At 39.0% G+C, this 19504-nt stretch overlaps 1 protein-coding gene across 1 annotated transcript in view; it reads right to left on the bottom strand.

Annotated features, from left to right (window-relative positions):
- The window catches only part of LOC104574598 (aminopeptidase O (putative)), a 134380-nt gene extending 116334 nt beyond the window's left edge, over positions 1 to 18046 (bottom strand). The window contains exons 1-4 of the mRNA XM_088525674.1: positions 17803 to 18046; positions 16386 to 16761; positions 2328 to 2517; positions 441 to 547 (exon numbers count right to left, since the gene is read on the bottom strand). Coding sequence (XP_088381800.1) covers positions 441 to 547; positions 2328 to 2517; positions 16386 to 16761; positions 17803 to 18046 — 917 coding nt within the window. The remainder of the gene's footprint in view (positions 1 to 440; positions 548 to 2327; positions 2518 to 16385; positions 16762 to 17802) is intronic.
- Positions 18047 to 19504: the final 1458 nt, after the last annotated feature.

Genomic DNA, 19504 nt, shown 5'->3' with positions numbered 1-19504 from the left:
TGTTTTTAAAGCTTCATTGAACTTGATAGTTACATGATATATTCCTGCATGTGCTTGTCTTCAGTCAGAGTTAAAAAAAAAAAAGAAGTTTTTATAGCTACAAACTTGAACTTTGTTCAGGAAATGGCCTCTTTTTTCCCAAATAGAAGCTCTTGTAAAATGCTTAGAGACATTTTATATCAAACTAAACCCCACATTTTTGGAAAGCTTTTTATAACAAGCACAAAAGCAATTATATTATGGAGAAGATGAATAACCTGGTGAATTTAATTTGGCTTTTCTTTTTTCTTCAGAAGGAAATAAGGAAACGCAGATGACTTAATCAGATGATTTGGAAGCATACCCTTTACAGGGAGAAAAAGGATGAAGAAAAACAGGACAAAAAGAAAGCAGGAGAGAGAAAGAGAGCAAAGGCAAATATTACACTGTGAGATCTTTACCGTAAAACTTGTAGCTCTTCTTCAGAGTTCTGCACCTCATCTCTGAGTCTTCGCCAGCGCAGTAAAGCTTTCAATTCCTGCTGTGCTTTTACTTCATCATGTGACAGCTGTCCAGTACACAAAAAAAAAAAAAAAAAAAACCCACAGATCATTGATTGTTGTTTCCCAACAGTCACTAATAATTTGCAGAAAGAGAAACTTGTTTTGTTTCCCTGCAGCATGCAGGAAATGCAGGAAGCAGCAGAAGCACGCCTTGAACAACAACAAAAACAAAAATTATGGCTGTTGCTCTGAGTTAATAGCAGCACTGAGGGAAAGAGGTGCCTCACTGGGTACATCAAATCAATAGTTGGTTAAATATTTCTGTCTGAGGAGAGATAGGCATGTTTTTTTTCCCCTTGGTGACTGACAATAAGTGAAATGAACATACAGTACCGTGCAGTACCTGGCATATCAGTCCTAGCTGCATCTTTACTCTTTCCAGCCTTGAAAGCAAAGAGCTGTTTTTGTGTCCTGATTTTACCCCACTTTCCTAGTACTTCTGCTTCATGAACAGGGTAAAACCTCCCCACTGTATCTTCCCCATAAAAGCAGTATTAACAGAAAAATTATGAGATAAATTCCAGGTTGTCAGCTTATAAATCAGCAGCTAACTTGCACATTTTTTATTATGAGGGAGGAAAGAAGGGAGATTGAAAAAGGGAAAACTGCTAATATTCTCCTTCATCAAATCAATATTTCAGTCACAATTCAAATTGTAATACTGAATATATTCATAATCCAAACTTTGCACAGCAGCGAAATTGCTCAATAATTTCAGAGGGGAAAAAGCAACAAATTTTCTCACCTTATAAATTAACAAGGATAATACTCAGCCCGTTTGGTTGCTTACTCCTTTACAAGAAAAGATATCTATCACAGTGAAGACACTTCCAGTTAGCTCACAGAAGTGTGGGATGATGTGAACACCTCACAACAGAGCAGTAAAGCTCAAGGTAATGGCAGAAAGGGTCTGAGGACATGAAGGAAAAGTGAACAATTTGAACAGTCTTTTGCTTTGCTCCAGAAATTGACAAGACATTTTATTTTATTCAATGCTATAAACATGCCTAATAATCTTTAAAATGGAAGACTGTACGATGCTGGTCCCCAGTCCCCTCTGCTCTCCCACACAGGTTGCTCCACAGACTTAAATGGTGCCCCATGAGACAGAGAAAAGAGACTCAGGGTCCGGCACAAGTACAGGAGGAAACAAACACACAAAATGCTTGAAGTAGCAGAGGTGTGACAAAAAAAAAAAAATCAGATCAGAAAACCACATCACTGTCTGACACATAATCTATGAACTTCACATTTTAGGATGGACTATGATTTTAGGATGGACTCTGTATTTTTTTCTGGACAGCATAAAAAAATGTGGTTTTGCTCCATTCATCAGCAACCATTTTGTTCCAAGGCACGCCTCTTGCCTATTCATAGGGCCAGACACTATCTTCATCAAGGTGCCTGAATATTACATTATTCAGCAAGTCACTGCTGATTATTTCAGGTTCAGAAGTACAAGTGGAACGAATGCCAAAAAAACTGCCTGATAACTCAATGGTAATATTTGAGTAGTACATTTCTGGGGAAGGTAATCACTGACAAGCAGATGCATCCGTTCTTATTTGCACCAACCTTTACGTTGCAAAGGTGAGCATTCATTATGGACAAGGGAGGAAAGAGTTGTTTTGTTTTGCTTTGAAACAAGTTAGCATGCAATTCCAGCACCATTTTGAAGGACTTGCCTCATAGCACAGGAGGATTAGTTTAAAACTAACTGACAGAAGGATGTATCATTTTGATTCCCATGTGACTTGATAGAGAAGTGATATATTGTCACCTTACCTGTTGAGTCCTGGCCCAAAATATATCTTCTAAGTAAGTGGCAAACCCTTCACTTATCCACTCCTCGGTCCAGTCACGAGCACCAATAGCCAGTCCGAACCAGGCATGTGCAATCTCATGACAGAGACGCGCTCCACAGAGATGTCGCCCTCCAGGTAACACACTCTGCGACAGGAAGATGATATGGGGGCTGCACAACACGAATGAAGGACAACCACATTACAGAGCTGTTACAACATGCAATGCATGGCTACAACAATACATAGACTTTATTAGCCTTGTCAGCCTGTTATTACTAGATGCACGCTAGATCATGACAGAGACTTTATGGCTCAGTCATTTTCAGGAATTAGGTTGCACTTTATTGCTGGCTGGCAGAGATTCAAACTAAAACTCTGCCAAGCTCTTGTTTCGTATTCAACCATGAAACTGCTATTACCTGTAAGAAGTAACTTAACCCCCAAATTTTCTATTTTTCAAATTACAAGTCTGATTTATTTCAACAGAATCTTTTATATTTAAGACAGGATAATAAAAGATGAGCAGGTGTGAATACAGGCAGCAGGTATTTATCAATTAAATGACCAAAGCCGGAAACAAATACAGCAGAAATGTTTCATAACGAAAACAAATCACTCTCCAAAAGCTACAAAGACCAAGCATAGTAAAGCACATGCACTTGTTACAACTTATAACAAGCTAAAAAGATACCATCTGAGGATAACAGCTCATCTTTTTGGCAGATGCAGAAGAAGGAGAACATCATTTACCAAAAGCACACACACAAAAAAAGCTAGAGATCCAGTAAATGTCTACATTTGAGGACATGTAAAAACAATCCAATCTTTGTCCGCTTTACTTTCTCTCTGCTCTCCTCTCAACCCAACCAAAAATGCATTAAAATGCAAGTTCAATGCAATATGAAAAGAATACGAATGGGAAAAAAAACCCTGATATGTATACTTGCATTGAACTGCAAGTTACTACAGCTCCAAACTCACGTTGTGCTGTAAGGCAATTCATGCTGTGTTTATACCAATTAGACATTAACTCCTCAGCAGTTACATAATTTCTGAAATTAAGTACCTTTAAGTAAGAGGAATAGCAGAACTAGGCCCACCAGGACTAACAAGCAAGCAGTGCCAAAGATGGGGCTCTAAGGGGCACAAATCATCTGCAGAGGGTTCCTGCATTAACCCTGGGCCTCTGTAATCTGCATTTCAGCTGTTTGCTCAACTCCAGCCAGCTAGAAGGCAAGGAAAGCACAGCGGTAATACCGCAGCGACCACAGGGTCCTCAGCCCTGAGTCCAGCCCTCGCTGCGTGGGAGGGGAGCACATGGCCTGAAGACGTTTCCAAGAACCAAGCACTAGTCGTCAGCGTTCCAGAGCGCTTCCCCACCCGCCCTGCCCTTCCGTTGGAAATGTTAACACACCCACAGCTCTCTTGCAACCAGTTGAATGTCTGGAGCCGACACCGTGAAACGTATGGGCTTCGATGGGGAAAACACGCTCCATCACCCCCTCGTAAAATATCACGATAAATGTCACGATCCTGCAAAGCAAGTTAACACGTTTCAAGTGGTTGGCGTCGTAAGACATAATGTAAGGAATGAAAGCACTAATAGAGGAACCGAGTCACAAAGCATGAACAAACACCAGCTTTGCAAATTTTTGCCAGAAACAATTCTGCTGATGAAAAGGGAGAAGGAAGGAAAGGAGGGAGGGAGGGGTAGAGAGAGAAAAAAGTGTGAACACAGAAGCTGCAAAATATGATGAGTTGCTCCCTTTTATTATAAAGCCCCTGTTGAGAACAATAACTGCCGCTTTGGGGGGTATTATTTTGGTCATTTTAAAGTAAATGACCCCTAACTGTGGCATGTGTACAGTGCTACAGAGAAAAACTTCAGCAATAGACCAAGTAAATAACATTCCAGACATACTGCTGGCAGTGTTTCGGCCATTTGGTTAAGCAAAACAAAAGCAACTTCAGGCCTTATAAACAGGCTCACAGAATGGTTTGCAGTTTAAGTGTCTTACTGCAGGTATTTACAAAAAAAAAAAAATCGTATTTCCTGGTTTTTGCAACCACTTCATAACAGAAATGCCACACTTCTTTACAAAAGGATTGTCAAATCTTTTCTGTGAAAAGTATGAGCTACATTTGTCCCTCTCTTCCCTGCCCATATAAGGCTTTCTACAAAGACCTAAAAAAAAAGAGAAAAAAAAGATTATGTGCAGAGACAGAATTTCATTTTAGAGACTGAGTACATCCAGTAACCTCCTTCCCTAAGCACACCTTAAACAATTCCTATCATTTTGTTTGCCTTTAAAAAACAGCTGTGTCTACAGTTCAGAACCTCATATAGTGATAGACAACTACAAAATGGTGAAAAGTTCCCATTTATCTTAATTTTCTAAAAGCCTGAAAATATCTCTGGAATATGTCCAGCATTTGTTAGTACAGATAGAAATATGATTCTGTGCTCTGCTTTAAAATACAGATTCTCTATTTCCAGTATATGTTTGAATGCCAGAAGGTCTACTCCACCTCTACTGTTCTTGTCAAAATCTGATTTTTAAACATCATCTAGGATGTGCAATATCATACATAACTATAATCAATGTTCTTCCTTAAAGACTCAATAACACAAGAAAGTCTCAGATGAAAATTAAGATAATCTGGATGATCAAAAAGATAGTTAGACATATACATAAATTTTTAAATCAAAACATGAACTTGAAACTCTTACTGTCCATACAATTTAATGTAAGACTTGATACCCATTGCTTTCATTAGAAATGAAAAAGAAGGAAATTTGCTTCTTAAATTAAGAACAGATAAAAGTGATTCACCTCAGCAATTACATCCAGACTTGACCAGGTATGCCCAGCTTATAAAATGCCTCTAGCTGACATCTTTTCAAGTCTGGTCCCCGTTTTTAAGGCAGGCTAGAACAGGTTGCCTGGATGCGGTAAGGAAGATGGGAAACCTCTCCCAGTTAACAAAAGAAGAAAAAACCCATCAGTCCTTCCCAGGAAGCTGGACTAGTTCCCAATGGCCCTTGCAGAAAAAGAAGTTAATGACTTGTTAAAAACAAGTAGACACTTGGTTATACTTTTAAAGCAAAAGGTTATTATTCTGACCAGAATCACACCCATATAGTCTAGATCTTTGTATCATCTGACTGAAAGTAAGAACTATTTCTTTCTCTCATGTAGCTAAAGCAAATCTCATCTCCCTAACTCCCTCCAAAGACAAGCACATGGAAAAAAGCATAAGGGGAATATGATTCCCTGTTGAGAAGTATTATTTCTTCATTTGGTGTGAAAGGCTTAAGGGCTTTGATGTTCCAGTCACCTGAATCCACCCACGTAGATGTTTTTCATAAAAGTTCTCCTCAACAACTACAAGTTTTCCACAGAGCCCTAGTGATCTCCACAGTAACCCGATCAGTTTAGAAGCCAAATCTCTGAAAGCAATTTTGCAAAACTTGCTTCAGACCAAGTTAGACATTGGTGCCGCTCTGTTCACTGGCTGCAGTGCTGTGTTATCCTTGGCACATCACACGCTACCAGGCGACAGACACACAGCACGAACTCTAGTCAAATGTAAGTGTATGCACTTAAGTATGCACTTTAGGTTAGCAAACTAGGAACACGAAGCACATTGCTAGCAGGTTGTTCCATTTCCTTTGAGGTAGAAATCTTTCTACCTTCATGTGCAGGGCTCTGCAGACACAGTTTCCTCTATGTTTATTGAAATAACAGAGAACGGACCACATGGGCTGGAAAATTTGGCTTCCAGAGTCAGAAGTAGCACCCAAAACCACTATCATGGATCGAAGTCAAATAATAAATAAAAAGAAATGTATGTTTTGACAGCACTCCCCATATTGCTTATCTTTTCCTATTTGGAAAGTGGGAGTCAGATAGGAAATGGATTAGACAGTTACTGTGCTTCTAAAACACTATCTAAATCCTGTATCAAACGTGTAAGAGGGAGCAGGAAAAACCTCTACAAAATATTTTCATAGGCATACACTAAGGCCAGGGTATACATTTAAAGATTACTAGTTATGGAATTTGATAAAGTTAGACATTTTTTTCGGATAGCTCTTTACCTATATTTTGTGCGATTTCTCATAATTACTGCTGCCTTAGCCTGGATTATTCCAGTGACAGAGAACAATATTAGCATATCCTTCGCAGCATCCACATCAGATTTTGAAGGTTATTTTGCTTTGTGATTTATCTCCAAGGACTTGTGCCATAGGAACACAGATAAAAATGTGCAGCATCCAGTTATTTACATGGATTTTCTCCAGCATTCTGCTCTATATGTTGTGATCGGTACTGAGAAGACTACAGAGATGAACAACCTTTTTGATCACTGTACCAGAGACTCAGGTCTACATGTTGATGCAGCTGCACAGGCAGGATCTGGTTGTCAAATTACTCTGAACATTGTGCAAGAAACTCCAGAAACTTCATACAGAGGGCTTTCTCTCCCTAAAATCATACTGGAAACCATGTTGAAAGGAAGATTACACCAGCCAGTCCCAGACTGCAATGATTCAAAATCCAGTCTTTTAACTCCAGCCCTTTAACTCTCTGCACAGAGCCAAGCACATAATCACCCATCCAAACACCTGAGTGGCACCTGCTCCAGCTCCAAAGCTTGGCAGGAAATCTCTTCCTTCTCATTTATTTCCCCCAAAATAACAACAACGACTTGATGTCTTCCAGATAACACAAGATAAGCATAAAGGAAAATCTTATGTGATTCTTCCAATTTCATGTTTACAACAAAAGGGTAACATAGATAGGGTAACTTAGGATAGGTAACATATATCATACAGATGGGTGTACAAATTTCCCATACCACAAGTCAATCGCAACTTGCTGTGGAACTTAATATTTAATATTTGATAATTAAAAAAATACTTTGATCCATCACTCAGGTAAAAAATTTCATAACAATAAAAACTAAAAAGAAGAAAAAAGACTATTTAAGAACATATATATGCATATATCCACACAAATAAATTATATATATTACAAATACATGCATATGTGTATATATTATTTTATATAGATATATAGATAGATGTACTCACAAATATCTAAATAAATAAATAAATAAAATATAACAGACACTATCTGCTAATTTCTTATTTGAATACCTGTATCTTTAACAGACCGTCATTCTCAAAATTGTGGTTCATATGCCAAGGAAAACAGTCCCAAACAGCCACATCTATCTCAGGGAACTTCCAACATAAAATGCAGAGCTGTAGTTGCTAAAACAAGGTATTTATTAGCTGATCAGCAGAACTCACATCCAGCAGACAAGAATAATTTCTGGAGGATTAAGTTCCTTATTTTTCTCTAACTTTTCCTAAAGCATGCTCCATTTTGAAGTTTAAGCTTTTTCCTGAGGCTCAGTTCAAATACACTCAAACATCCAAGGAATCTACATGATATTAAGATGGTGGACTGAAAATATCACTTCCCACAGAAGGGCTGCAAAATTTTCTTTAAGTCCAATTCTTGAGATCGTTACAAGAGAACACATGCCAAGATGAAAAAAATTGCAATAAGGAAACTCATTTCTTTGAACAGCTCCAGCTCTTTCTCTCTCAGGCACACACATGAATAGCACACATTGGCAGTTCTACAGCAGAAAAAAAAAAAAAACCCTTTCATTAGTGTTTAGAAAAAGTCACAGCACAAAGTAACTTGTCTGTTGCTGATATCAGTCTGTGTCCTACCATGGAAATCAACTCTATATATTTCAAGCGTACTGACTCGGCATGTAAACCAAGAAGGAAGGAAAGAATTTATTTTACATATTTTGCATGTGGAGTTCAATGTGAAGTCCACATCCAAGTGTATCGAGCAATCCAATTTTATAATGGGTTCAGCAGGTGCTGGAGGTGACCAGAAATCAACCTCTGGTCTGCCCAACTAAGAACCCTAGTGTTGAGCAATGAGTCATTAGTTGACTGCTAATAGCCCCAGGATGCCTAATGACATCTCAGCTCTTTTCTTATCACCTTGCACATTTCTATCACACAGAAGCATCTGCAGGGCACGAACCTTTTCTGGAGCTCTCTAGATATAATGTCCTAAAGCCTTATGCAAGCACAACAATATTAGCTCATACAGAAACGCCTAGGATTTGCACGGGCAGCAAGCTGCCTTCTGTTATGCAGAAAGGAGACTCAGCAGAGGCTATCACGGAGTAACAGAGAGAATTACAGATCCAAATCCTTCTTAATGCCCATTAAGTTTTTTTTTATCCAGATTTATTAGAATTAAAACACAAAATCCCAAGTAAAGGAAGCCTCTTATGAAATCATTTACACAATACTGACCAGTAGCAAGTGCTACAATGCCATCAAAATCTTTATACTAAAATTTTTGGCTTTCAAAAGAAAGATATCTGGGGGACTACAGCTTTTTGTGTTGTGGATCTCAGAATGAATTTTTTAAATGTAAATTAAGTATTGGTAGGAAAAAGCAGAAATAAAATGGTTTCATACATACACATGCTTGTTTTGCCCTAAAAACTCTATAATTTACTTAGCCAAATGACTCAAACCAGTTGAATTTTTAACCTTCGCACTTGACATAAAGTACTCCTGAATAAGTATCGACATTCAGTATTCAGAAAATAATTTATGAATCAGTACCGCTGATTTCCAAATTCCCTACTAAATGCTCATAATAGAAAATTCCATTGTTTCATGCCAAATACTTTCCAATTATAAGTGTTTCATGCTTTATGACTCAATTGGCTTGCTTATTTTTTCTTTAAAAAAAGAGACACACACAAACATACCAGATAAATGAAAAGTTGGTCTAGATTATTTCAGCAAGAAAAGAAATCAAGATCAAGAAATTCAAAGCATTTTAACTTTGTATTGTTCTGTCAAGAGTACCCAAGTATTTTAGTTACCATGGAATTATCTTTTTGTGCTTGAAACAAAAGAGTTGATGCAAAGACCATGACAATTTGAAGCATCCCTACTCTTGCTTACATACCTTCTCTCACAAAACAGATTCAGAAGGAATGAAATTTTACTTTGTGTCTGAGGAAATAGAGGAAATACAAAGCTTCCACTGAATTCCCACTAGGAAATGTGGGAACAAACAGTGAGATGAAGATAACTATCCAATTTTGCATGATGAAGACAATTATTCAATTTGCATGTCATCTAATTTTTGTCTGTATAAAACATTACTCATAGTGCTTGCTTGTAAGCATAGGTACTTGGAAATCCTTCTGGAGCCTTTGATCTTGCTTAAAAAAGCATACAATTTCAACAACGTCAATATCTATTTTGATATTCAACATTACAGTTAAAACACGTTGATTCTATTTTGTATTTAGACTGTATCACACAATAAATGTCACCACACTCTTCACTGTGCTACATAAAGGAAAAAATGGTTCAGGCAACAGAAATTTAACTAACTAGCCCTACTGTCCTTCACTATGTTTTTTTTTCTGATTTTTGTCATCTAAAAACAGCACGCAAACTGCACCTGATATAAAACATATGCTTTGAATTTACTGAATGAGGACACAATTTTTCTTCTTAGTTTGATTAATGAGATGTGTTGCTAGCAAAAAGTGAGAGAACAATATAGAAGAATGGCTCCAAAATTATTTTCTTAGTTTATTTTATGCAGCAGCTATACGAGCTATACAAGCCTTCTCTTTTTGTATGCATCAGTCAATAAGGTATCTGTTGTGCTTTTGCACAAAGAACAAAGATGCCTTTATCAATTCTCAGAAGTCTGTAGGACAAACCATTCATGCTGTCAAACCCCCTGAAACCCTTTCAGCAAATAATGAAATCCATCAGTGAAAATGTCAACATACTGATTTGTTAAATACAGAACAAAAGCAACATTCAGATGAGGTGCCTCATTTCATGTTATATCAGCCCTCCAATTTGTAACAACTTTATGGCAGCCCACAGATCATGCAATATTAAAACAGAACTGTATTATAATGATTAGAACTAGAACAATCTACTCGCCTTACAATAAATGCTCAACAGTTCAACAAAACTGTAAACAAAGTCTCTGGGAACATCAAACTCCTTGAAGTGTATTCATTTTTCTCCCTTTGGGAAGATTATTACAAAGTAGAATGTTATACACAAATGCAGATTCAGTTTCACACAGACACATTTATTGTGCTGGTGGAAAAATAAGATTAAATTACATCATATCCAACGATAGAACAGCTTCAGTACGAATGTGAGTAACTTTATTCACCATACAAGACATCAGCTATTATTGCAGAATTAAATAGCAATGGTCAGTTTTATTAGAAATAGTTGGCATACCTGAAAATGGCCCTAATATCTTGTAATGTTAAATATCATCTACTAACTAATGCTGATTCTGTTGCACCTCTTATTAATTTTTCATAAACCTCCAAATTGATATCAGTCATTATAAGTACTGCATTTGTAGCCCCATACACTACTGCACAATACATTTACTTATTCTTTTTAATTCCAAATAGAAACAAACACCACTGTATCTTCTGAGCCTCTGTTGCCAACAACACTCCTCTGTAGGACAGCAATAGCAGTACCTTACCTACTACGTATTCACTTAAAAAAACTCTCAGAAGTAGGTACTTTTGAAGTTGAGACTGTCAAGTTCTGTATCTGCAAAATATAGATTTTATATATATAATATATATACACATACATAATTTTAAGTCCAATAGGACAGAATGAGGTAATTTCCTGTCTTGCTGCTACACCACAGAAAATAAGTGACCATGGTTTATAATACCAGTTATGAAGTTCGCTTTTTTTTTCATTAAATAACCAATATTTCAAAGGGAAAAAAAAAAGAAAAAAGAAAGAAGAGGAACTTTTCACAGCTTCCCTTGTTCTATTCTGAGAACAATTCTGCCTCCACACCCTCCGCTTTTGCCCAGCCGTTCCTTCGTATTTGCATGTGGTTACTCAGCACTCATTAGAAGTGAACACATTCTGAAATTTCCACCAAGACCAAACACGACCCAGGTTTCCAGCTAAAATCCAGCTAATTCTAATTGGACGACCTAGATAGCTCCTATCACATATTTCTTTGTAAACTCAGTTGTGCCTATACCTTTGTCAATTTGTTAAATTTTGTTTCCCTGTGCATTATCAGCATTAATCAAATCAAGATATCTAAAATTAAAAAAATGGTATTTTTCATTTATATTAGTTTTGACTTCTGAACCTGCAGAGCAAAGGTCATATAAATTATATGATTTTTCAAAAAGTGCAGATTTAAGTTTCCAAAGAGTTAACAGTTTTTCAGCCAAATCCACTCACTCTGCTTTAAATCTAGATATTCTCTACAGACTTCAGTGTAATTACTTTAAATTTTCAGTTACAGTAGAATTTAATGTCAAATACGAGAACACTGATTGAGACATATCGAACAGACGAGATGGAGACATATGAAACAGTAACTCTTACATGACTAGAGACTTGCTCAACTGAAAGAATTTTCCTTTAGTGTAGCAGTTTCTTGGGATCTTTTTCACGCAGAAAACACTTAAAAAGATAAATCACGTACTAAGGCCATATTCCAGGTTTAGGCCTACCATACTGCCCTCACCACTTGAAGGTGAAGTCACAGGTAGAATAAAGAAACCGATACCCTCTACAAGGCCTGACATGAGGAGGAATCAGAGGTATATACCTGTCTCCCTGCTTGTAACTATGACCCCAGCAGTTTGAATTAACTGCAAATGTTATGGTTTTCCTGGCATATGTAAACTGGATGCAACTGGCTTTTCTCAAGAAGCCCTGGAAATGGAGTGCATTTTTTTCTTTTCCAGGATCATCGGAACTTGTATTTAACATATATGTACTACTGTATCAAATTGGATTGATTGGCCAAGCAAAAAACAGGAAACAAGCCCTGACACAACTAAGCAGCCAAGAACACCATTTTTTTCCAAAATCTGAAGACCAAGAGCTTCCCAAATAGTACGAAGAAAGAGTCAATACTTTTACCGGGTACTTAATCCTACTATCTGTCAATAGTTCCCTTTCAGGTTAGTGAATCTGTTCAGAAAAACATCACAGATTCACCTCTATACATGTCAAGCTGGCAGCCACACTGCATTCCTGACAGTGAATTATCCGACATTTCTTTAACAAAACAGCTAAGTGTACAAGAAATTAGCAGTATTAGCTCTTTACAGTTCAGAAAACCACCTTAAATTTCAACTTCAAAACATGATAATTTTTCCCAGGTAAGCTGAGACGTGCTTGAAATTCTGGAAAGTGTGCACAGAACAGAACATTTACAAGTATCACAGCAGCGACATACAACGAAATGTTTCAGAGAGTCATCTTTAATTTGAACTATACACATATTAATCTAATTTTGAGGAGAAATGGTACTATTTTAACTTTCAATATAGTGGAACTGACACACGGGTTACATGATTGCTGTCAGTACACAAGAGTCTGTTTCATTCATTCTCTCACACCTTTATGAATAAATACAAGGATGGAGAAGGATTTGGTGAGGACCAAAACACTAGAAGAAGCTAAGCTGTCTACAGCATAAAGCCCTCAAAAGCTAGCAGTGGCAGAAAAAAGCCAAAAAATATCTCAGAATTTCCTCAGGCATTTGGTATAAAAGAATTCTAATGATAATCTCTCATTTTATTAGCTTTATCAGTGCCTTCAGTGCAAAAGGGTCAGAGGAGCGTTAAATCAAGGGAGGTCCATTACCACTACCCAAGCTGATTCCCCCACTGATATTTAATGCTCCTTTTCTTTTTAACACATTTTTACTACTATTTAATAAATATTCTTAAGTATAATGCTGAATAGTTCTTAAGTGAGCACATGACATTCATATCATTACTAAACAACATGCCAAATCAGTTATATCCAAATAGTCTTCTCTGCTTGTTCTTACATGTCAAGAAGGAAAATAAGGAAAAACTGAATTGTTTCCTACACAACATGAAAGAGAAGTAATCCACTGCCAAAAAGGCCTAACTAGCATTGCTTAAAGCTTCAAATAAGCAGACAGTAATGATTAGTTGAAAGGGAAGTTTGTTGGAATGCAGGTTTGACATCTGAGCATTAGTAATAACAATAGACACCGGTCCTGCATTCTTAAACAAAGCAATCTCTGCAATAAGTAAAAAGGGATCAAAACATCGACAAGTCCATGCCATTGCTTGAGCGATTTGCCAGATTTATTATCCCTGTGAAGATTAAAATCACCTACCATTAAGAACCATATGTATGCATCACATTCAGATGTCCAAGGTCTAAAAATTACGGGATTGTGAGAGCAGTTGCTACGTGGATGATAAATAAAGACCATGTTTAAAACAGAAAGGTTGAAAAACATCCAAGGAATACAAAGGACCCTTGATACCATTTCCATTGAGACCAACAGGCATAGGACTGTGCTCAAAGTTGTCACAAGAATAGTAGCAACACCTTTCCCATGGCTTAAGATAGCAAAACTAAAGATAGCAAGATGGAGCAAGGTCATTTGAAACTGCCATGTTAACAGAAATGAACCAGTTCATTGACACTTTGCTAGAATTATAGGGTCTGCATGGGTGTCTCTATGTTCCCAAAGTGCTTTCAAATTTAATGAATAAATACTGAGGAAAGCCATCCATTTCCATGAGAGCGAGGGGAAAGAGAATCCTTCTGTACCACAGCGTTCTCGTGCATCACCAACACGCTTCTGCCAATCTGCAGTGCGTAATAGCAGTAACAAGGTGACAAAAGGCAACACAAGACTCTGGAAATTTACCTCAGGTTTAAACTTAAACCAGATGTGCTGGAAAATTCTTCTGGAAGTGGACCTAAACTAGTGATTTTTGATTTGTTTGTTTGTTTTTAATTCCAACTTTACGGCAACTGGGATAAAACATTGTAGCATCTGAAGTTACTAATAGATTGCGTGGCCCCATCCTCTGCCTCAGAAGAGCCAGGTTTGGAAGCATCTTGTGGATTCTCATTTCCATAGTTCCTTTTTTTAACTAAGTTACAAGCAAGAAATGGGAGCCAGCAGCAGAACACACGACCACGCACCAGATCTTCACCCTCACCAGCGTCCACAACTACCAGCTGTCGCTTTCTGGCTCTCAGGAGCCTTGTCGCTGCAGTTTAATTCTACAGTATTGACAAGCAGGAACTAAAACAAGACGCTGGAAAGCACTGGAGGTATCTGTGTGTTTATAACTGCAGACACAAAGCTCTTCCAAGGCAGATCAAAATCTGAGAACTTCCTTGCGATTTCTGTCTGCAAATGTCTAAACCCCAACTCAAAAAGACTGCAAGTTTCTGCCCCAACTGACTGTCACAGTTCACTACAACATTAACCATGCAGAATACTCTCACGAAGATCAAGTGGTATTCACTCCAGAACAAAACATACTGCTTAAGTAGATATCCACAGAAACCGACACAGTCGGGCTAAGAGCTAGAGTTATATTATGTTGTTCTTTGCAAGCTGTAATCCTTCCTAAAATACAGCTCCCATCAGGCATCACTGAGTCATATGTGTGTCTAAAAACAGGATTTAGGCATAAAATACACTTCTAAAGGCAGAGATATTAATCATGATTCTGAGCTGATTTATTCAAAACATGCAGAACACACTTTTCCCCTCGGAATTCCATGTTGTAGTATTTTTATGCTGAAAATTTTCAAGCAAATGCAGCTATCTTCCCTCCTACGTAAAGATCAGATAGTTTTATGGAGAAAAGTTAAATCAAGTTGTCACTCAGATAATGCAGCACACAACTCCCAATGTTAAGAATCACTCAGTTTAGCAACTCTCAAACTTCACCAGCTTTGTTTATTTGCTTAGAAGGAAATTTCCTCAATAAACATGTCAGTAAATATACATTAAAAATATTCTTTGGTTACTATAGACATCTGCAGACAAAGTCTTGAACACACACACTTGACTGGTAAAATGGAAACTGCAAAACAGGAAGAATTTAGATTATAAACATGTTACTACCCAGCCTCCCATTTTCCTGGCCAGTGCGACGCTGTAGTTTTATTCAATAATTTGACATAGCTAGAATGAAATTTAAGCTGGTCAAATTACCAAAGCAGAAACAGCCAAACAAATGTGCTCTAACGCAGGAGACATAAGCAAAACTGCTGACAGCCTGTTGCTCCCTTAGGGCAGAGGGACTAGCTGCAAGCGGGGTGCGACAGCCGTCGTGCTGTGCGAGGCTGAGGTGCTGAGCAGACCCACAGCACCCCCTTGGCTGTGGGTCTATCACAGGCATCACGCAGACCACATCGCAGAGGCAGCTGCAACGACAGATTCAGAACAGAAAAAGCAGAGCAAGAAATGCAATGGAGAAGGTGCACAGTTACCAGATCGCAGCATTTCTCTGCATTGAGTGTGTTCTGAGCCTTTTCAGCTCCATACCGAGACACAAAAAAGGTATGTTCACACATTATGTGCATTTGAGAAAATGCTTAAAGTCCAGTTCATACCCTCAGATGTAGGCATATGGGTCTTATCATTTCAATAGGACATGCGGGTATCACAGACCAGGGTTTTATTCCAGTATTCAGATGCATAAAACATACTTCAATATATACAACTTTTGGTGAATTTGTAGCTCGAGTAAAACAAAACGAGAAAGCTCAACCCCTTAACAACCGACTGGCAGCGATGGGTAGCAGGCCTGCAGCACCCAGAGAAGGGACTATCCCCACCCCAAATGAAGACAGGAGGCTCTACATAGACCTGAAGAAAGACAATCATCTCACTGACCAACAGCTCTCCCCACTAACCGGTTGTTTAGTCACAAGATGCCTTTTGTGTAAAAAGGCTGTATCCAACACCCACTCCACAGAACCAGCAGCTTCTAGTAAGACAGCACAAGATAACACCTCTGAGAAGAGGGCAAACCTTCTTTCTCATCAGTGGGATCGGATGAAGCACCACTATTTTTATTTTGCTTGCCTTCCTATCAGCATTACCTCCAACTGAAAGGGGCCAGTTACGCTTACCTCAGCCCATGAAAGAGGCAGCGCTGGGAAGGCGGGGACCGCGCCGCCAGGGCACGACGGCGGCGACGGGGGAAGGGGGCACCGCAGCGCCCGGGCACGACGGCGGCGACGCCCGGGCATGACAGCGGCGACGGGGGAAGGGGGCACCGCAGCACCCGGGCACGACGGCGGCGACGCCCGGGCACGACGGCGGCGACGGGGGAAAGGGGCACCGCAGCGCCCGGGCACGACGGCAGCAACGGGGGGAACGGGGGCCACAGCGCCCGGGCACGACGGCAGCAACGGGGGAAGGGGGCACCGCAGCGCCCGGGCACGACGGCGGTGACGGGGGAAGCGGAGGCCACGCCGTTCGGGCACGACGGCGACGACAGGGAGTCTTCAACACCCGAGCACAGGCCCTCTCAGAGACTCCCTCGCTTGCCCTGCGTGAACATTGCACAGGGGGAGGCACTGCCAGGAGGCAGCTTTGCAAAATACGTTATGAAACAGACGTGGGGCATAACGAGCACACAACCTCCTCCTCGGCATCTCGTAATGTGACACAGGGAACTGCAAAGTCTGCCAGAGCAGTACGCTGCTCACTGCAATTAGAACCACTGAAAAGGAAAATAGGGGGAAAAAAAAAAAAACTGTATTTGCAATACAGATGCACTTCACTACCCCAGGAATGTTCCAAGTTAGATTGGATTTAAACTCCAGGCAGTAGGAGTAATTGGGTGCTGGTCTTCACTGGAGCTGCCCCACTACGTCTGTGATTTTTGTGCACAAAACAAGAAGGCAAGAGAATAGGAATATTTGACTATTTTAACTGATAATTTAAGCAGAAAAAAGCAACCTATTTGTAAAAGAATGACTGCATGTTTTCCCAACATACAACTTTCAACCTCCTTGAAGTTCTTACAAATGTATCAGTGTTAGGCCTACATCTCCTATACTACTTTCTTATACCCCAAAATGGTAATAGAGTCATCTCAGCAATTTACAGGTAGCAAATCTCTCCCTAACCAAACAGAGGAAATTTTTCTAGAGATTCCTTATCTCCATATGGCTGAACTGATGAACCACATCATTAGCCCATAGCTAGCACAATTTTTTTGATTGAACATTGGTCAAGTCTTTGCATGAACTATGCCCTTAGAAAAAGGCAGTTGTATTTTAAAACACTGCATGGTAACACCAAAAAAAAAAAGTCCACTTACCATGGGAGGAGTGAATGGGAACCAAAAAGCAAACAAAAATAACTTTTCCAGGATAAGAATCGCTTCAAGTAATACAAATGCATTGGTATGTGATTCATACACGCAGTCTTTGCAAACTGAGAGCATCTAAAGTACCGCAAAAAAGAGTGCTAGTTATTTATGATTTTTATTTACTTCTGAAGTTTATAAGAGACAAAAACATTAGGGTTAAGGGTTACAAAGTGTTTTCCTGAGCCAGAGGCCAGAGCTGAGCCGCGCTAAGGGATGAGATGCGCATGGCCCCTGCTCGTTGGGCGCTGAGGGCGAAGGCGCGCGAGGTGGGTACGAGCTGCGGGCGTTTGGGCCAAGGCGACGCTGTGTCCGCTCACACCGACGGGCCCTCACACGAGGCACCCGCTGCGACCTGCCTGCAACGTGGGCGACGGCCACCGACCCCAGGCACGGGAAGGCAGATGTGACCATGGTGAATGCGCAGATGTTACTGCCTTCTTTCCAAGTCTCTTATTTAAAACGGATCCAAAGACAGCTAATTGTCTGGTACTCAGTCAGTTTAGGTGGAAAGCCCAGCTTGCCAAGAAGCAACTGAAATAGCAAAAGTTCCTAGTTTATCACAGGACCTTGCGTGCAAAATAAACAGACTTGGTCCTACATCTGAAATCAAACACAGGGGTCACAGCTGAATTCCCTTATCCACACTCTTCCATCCCACTCAGCCTCTCTGACATCAGATTTGAACCTGATATTGTTAATCAGATACGAATAGTACAATCTCATACCTACTGAGAACACAAGCAAGTTCTCAATCTTTTAGAGATTAACTTATTACAAATGTCCATCTATCAGAAGCACTGCTACCTCTGGGGGAAGACAATGGTTGACTCTTTTATCCTCCATTTCAAGACACCATGTATACAGTGAAAAAAGAATATTTTTTGTATGTTCAGTAATGGGAACTATAATTGATATTCCATACAAAAACAAAAAGTAGATGGATATACTGCATATTCCAAAACATAAAATTGTGTGCATAAAAATGCATGAAACTGCATATTCAAAAACCACAAAGTACTACACACACATGAAAAAAAAGCACTGAAGTGGTGTGAAAAGATGGCTAAATAAGTTTTTTTCATACAGTTGATGTTTTCAATCAATTCAAGAAAAAAAAGGAAGAAAATGATTAATGTGATAACAATTCACAAACAGGAAGGATTTATTCTCTTATCAGTTTGGAATGGTAAAAGCAAAATCTAATCAGAATGAAAGGGAACAAATTGGCAGACTAAAAAACCTTAATGCAGTAGAACCATTTTTTAATGCGATATTATACCATTACCTACACAATAAGATTATAGCACAACAATATTACATTTAGATCTGGATACTTGTGCTTGACTACATCTGGGTATGCAAAAGACGTGGTAGAAAATTTGCCTTTTCTACCTTCATCTGTTCATAAACTGACAGCATATCATTTCAAGATTTGTTTCTATTTTGTTTTTTGTTTTTTTTTTTTTTAATCCAAAGGAGAGTTAAATTTATCAGCTGATTGGGAGTGATCAGTTACAGGCTAATGACTGCCATTTTGCTAAATGCAAAGACCATCAGCCTAAAAATGCCTTGCATTTTTAGACATACTGTAATAGATCTAACCCTTTGTATTTTTAGCCATTCCACCCATGTCTCTCTATTTAGGTATTTCTCTGGCTCTAGTCTTGGTATCTAAGTACGGATCCATATGTTCCATAGTTAACAGCAAACAACTATGCTCACCAGATATGAAAGTATACCTCCTACTGACGTCAACAGGAACGCTGTGAAGAAAATCTGAAGCCAGAATACAGCCCAGAAGCCTTTAAAAATAACATCACAGAGACTGTGTAAATCTTAGACAACAGGTTGTTTTTCCTCTTCTTTGTG

The sequence above is a fragment of the Tinamus guttatus genome, unplaced genomic scaffold (assembly GCF_059628265.1).
Source record: "Tinamus guttatus ecotype Peru unplaced genomic scaffold, ASM5962826v1 Tinamus_guttatus_pri_ptg000236l, whole genome shotgun sequence".
Classification (NCBI taxonomy): Eukaryota; Metazoa; Chordata; class Aves; order Tinamiformes; family Tinamidae; genus Tinamus; species Tinamus guttatus.
Note: the sequence above shows the minus strand (reverse complement) of the source record. Positions and strands in the feature narration are given on the sequence as shown.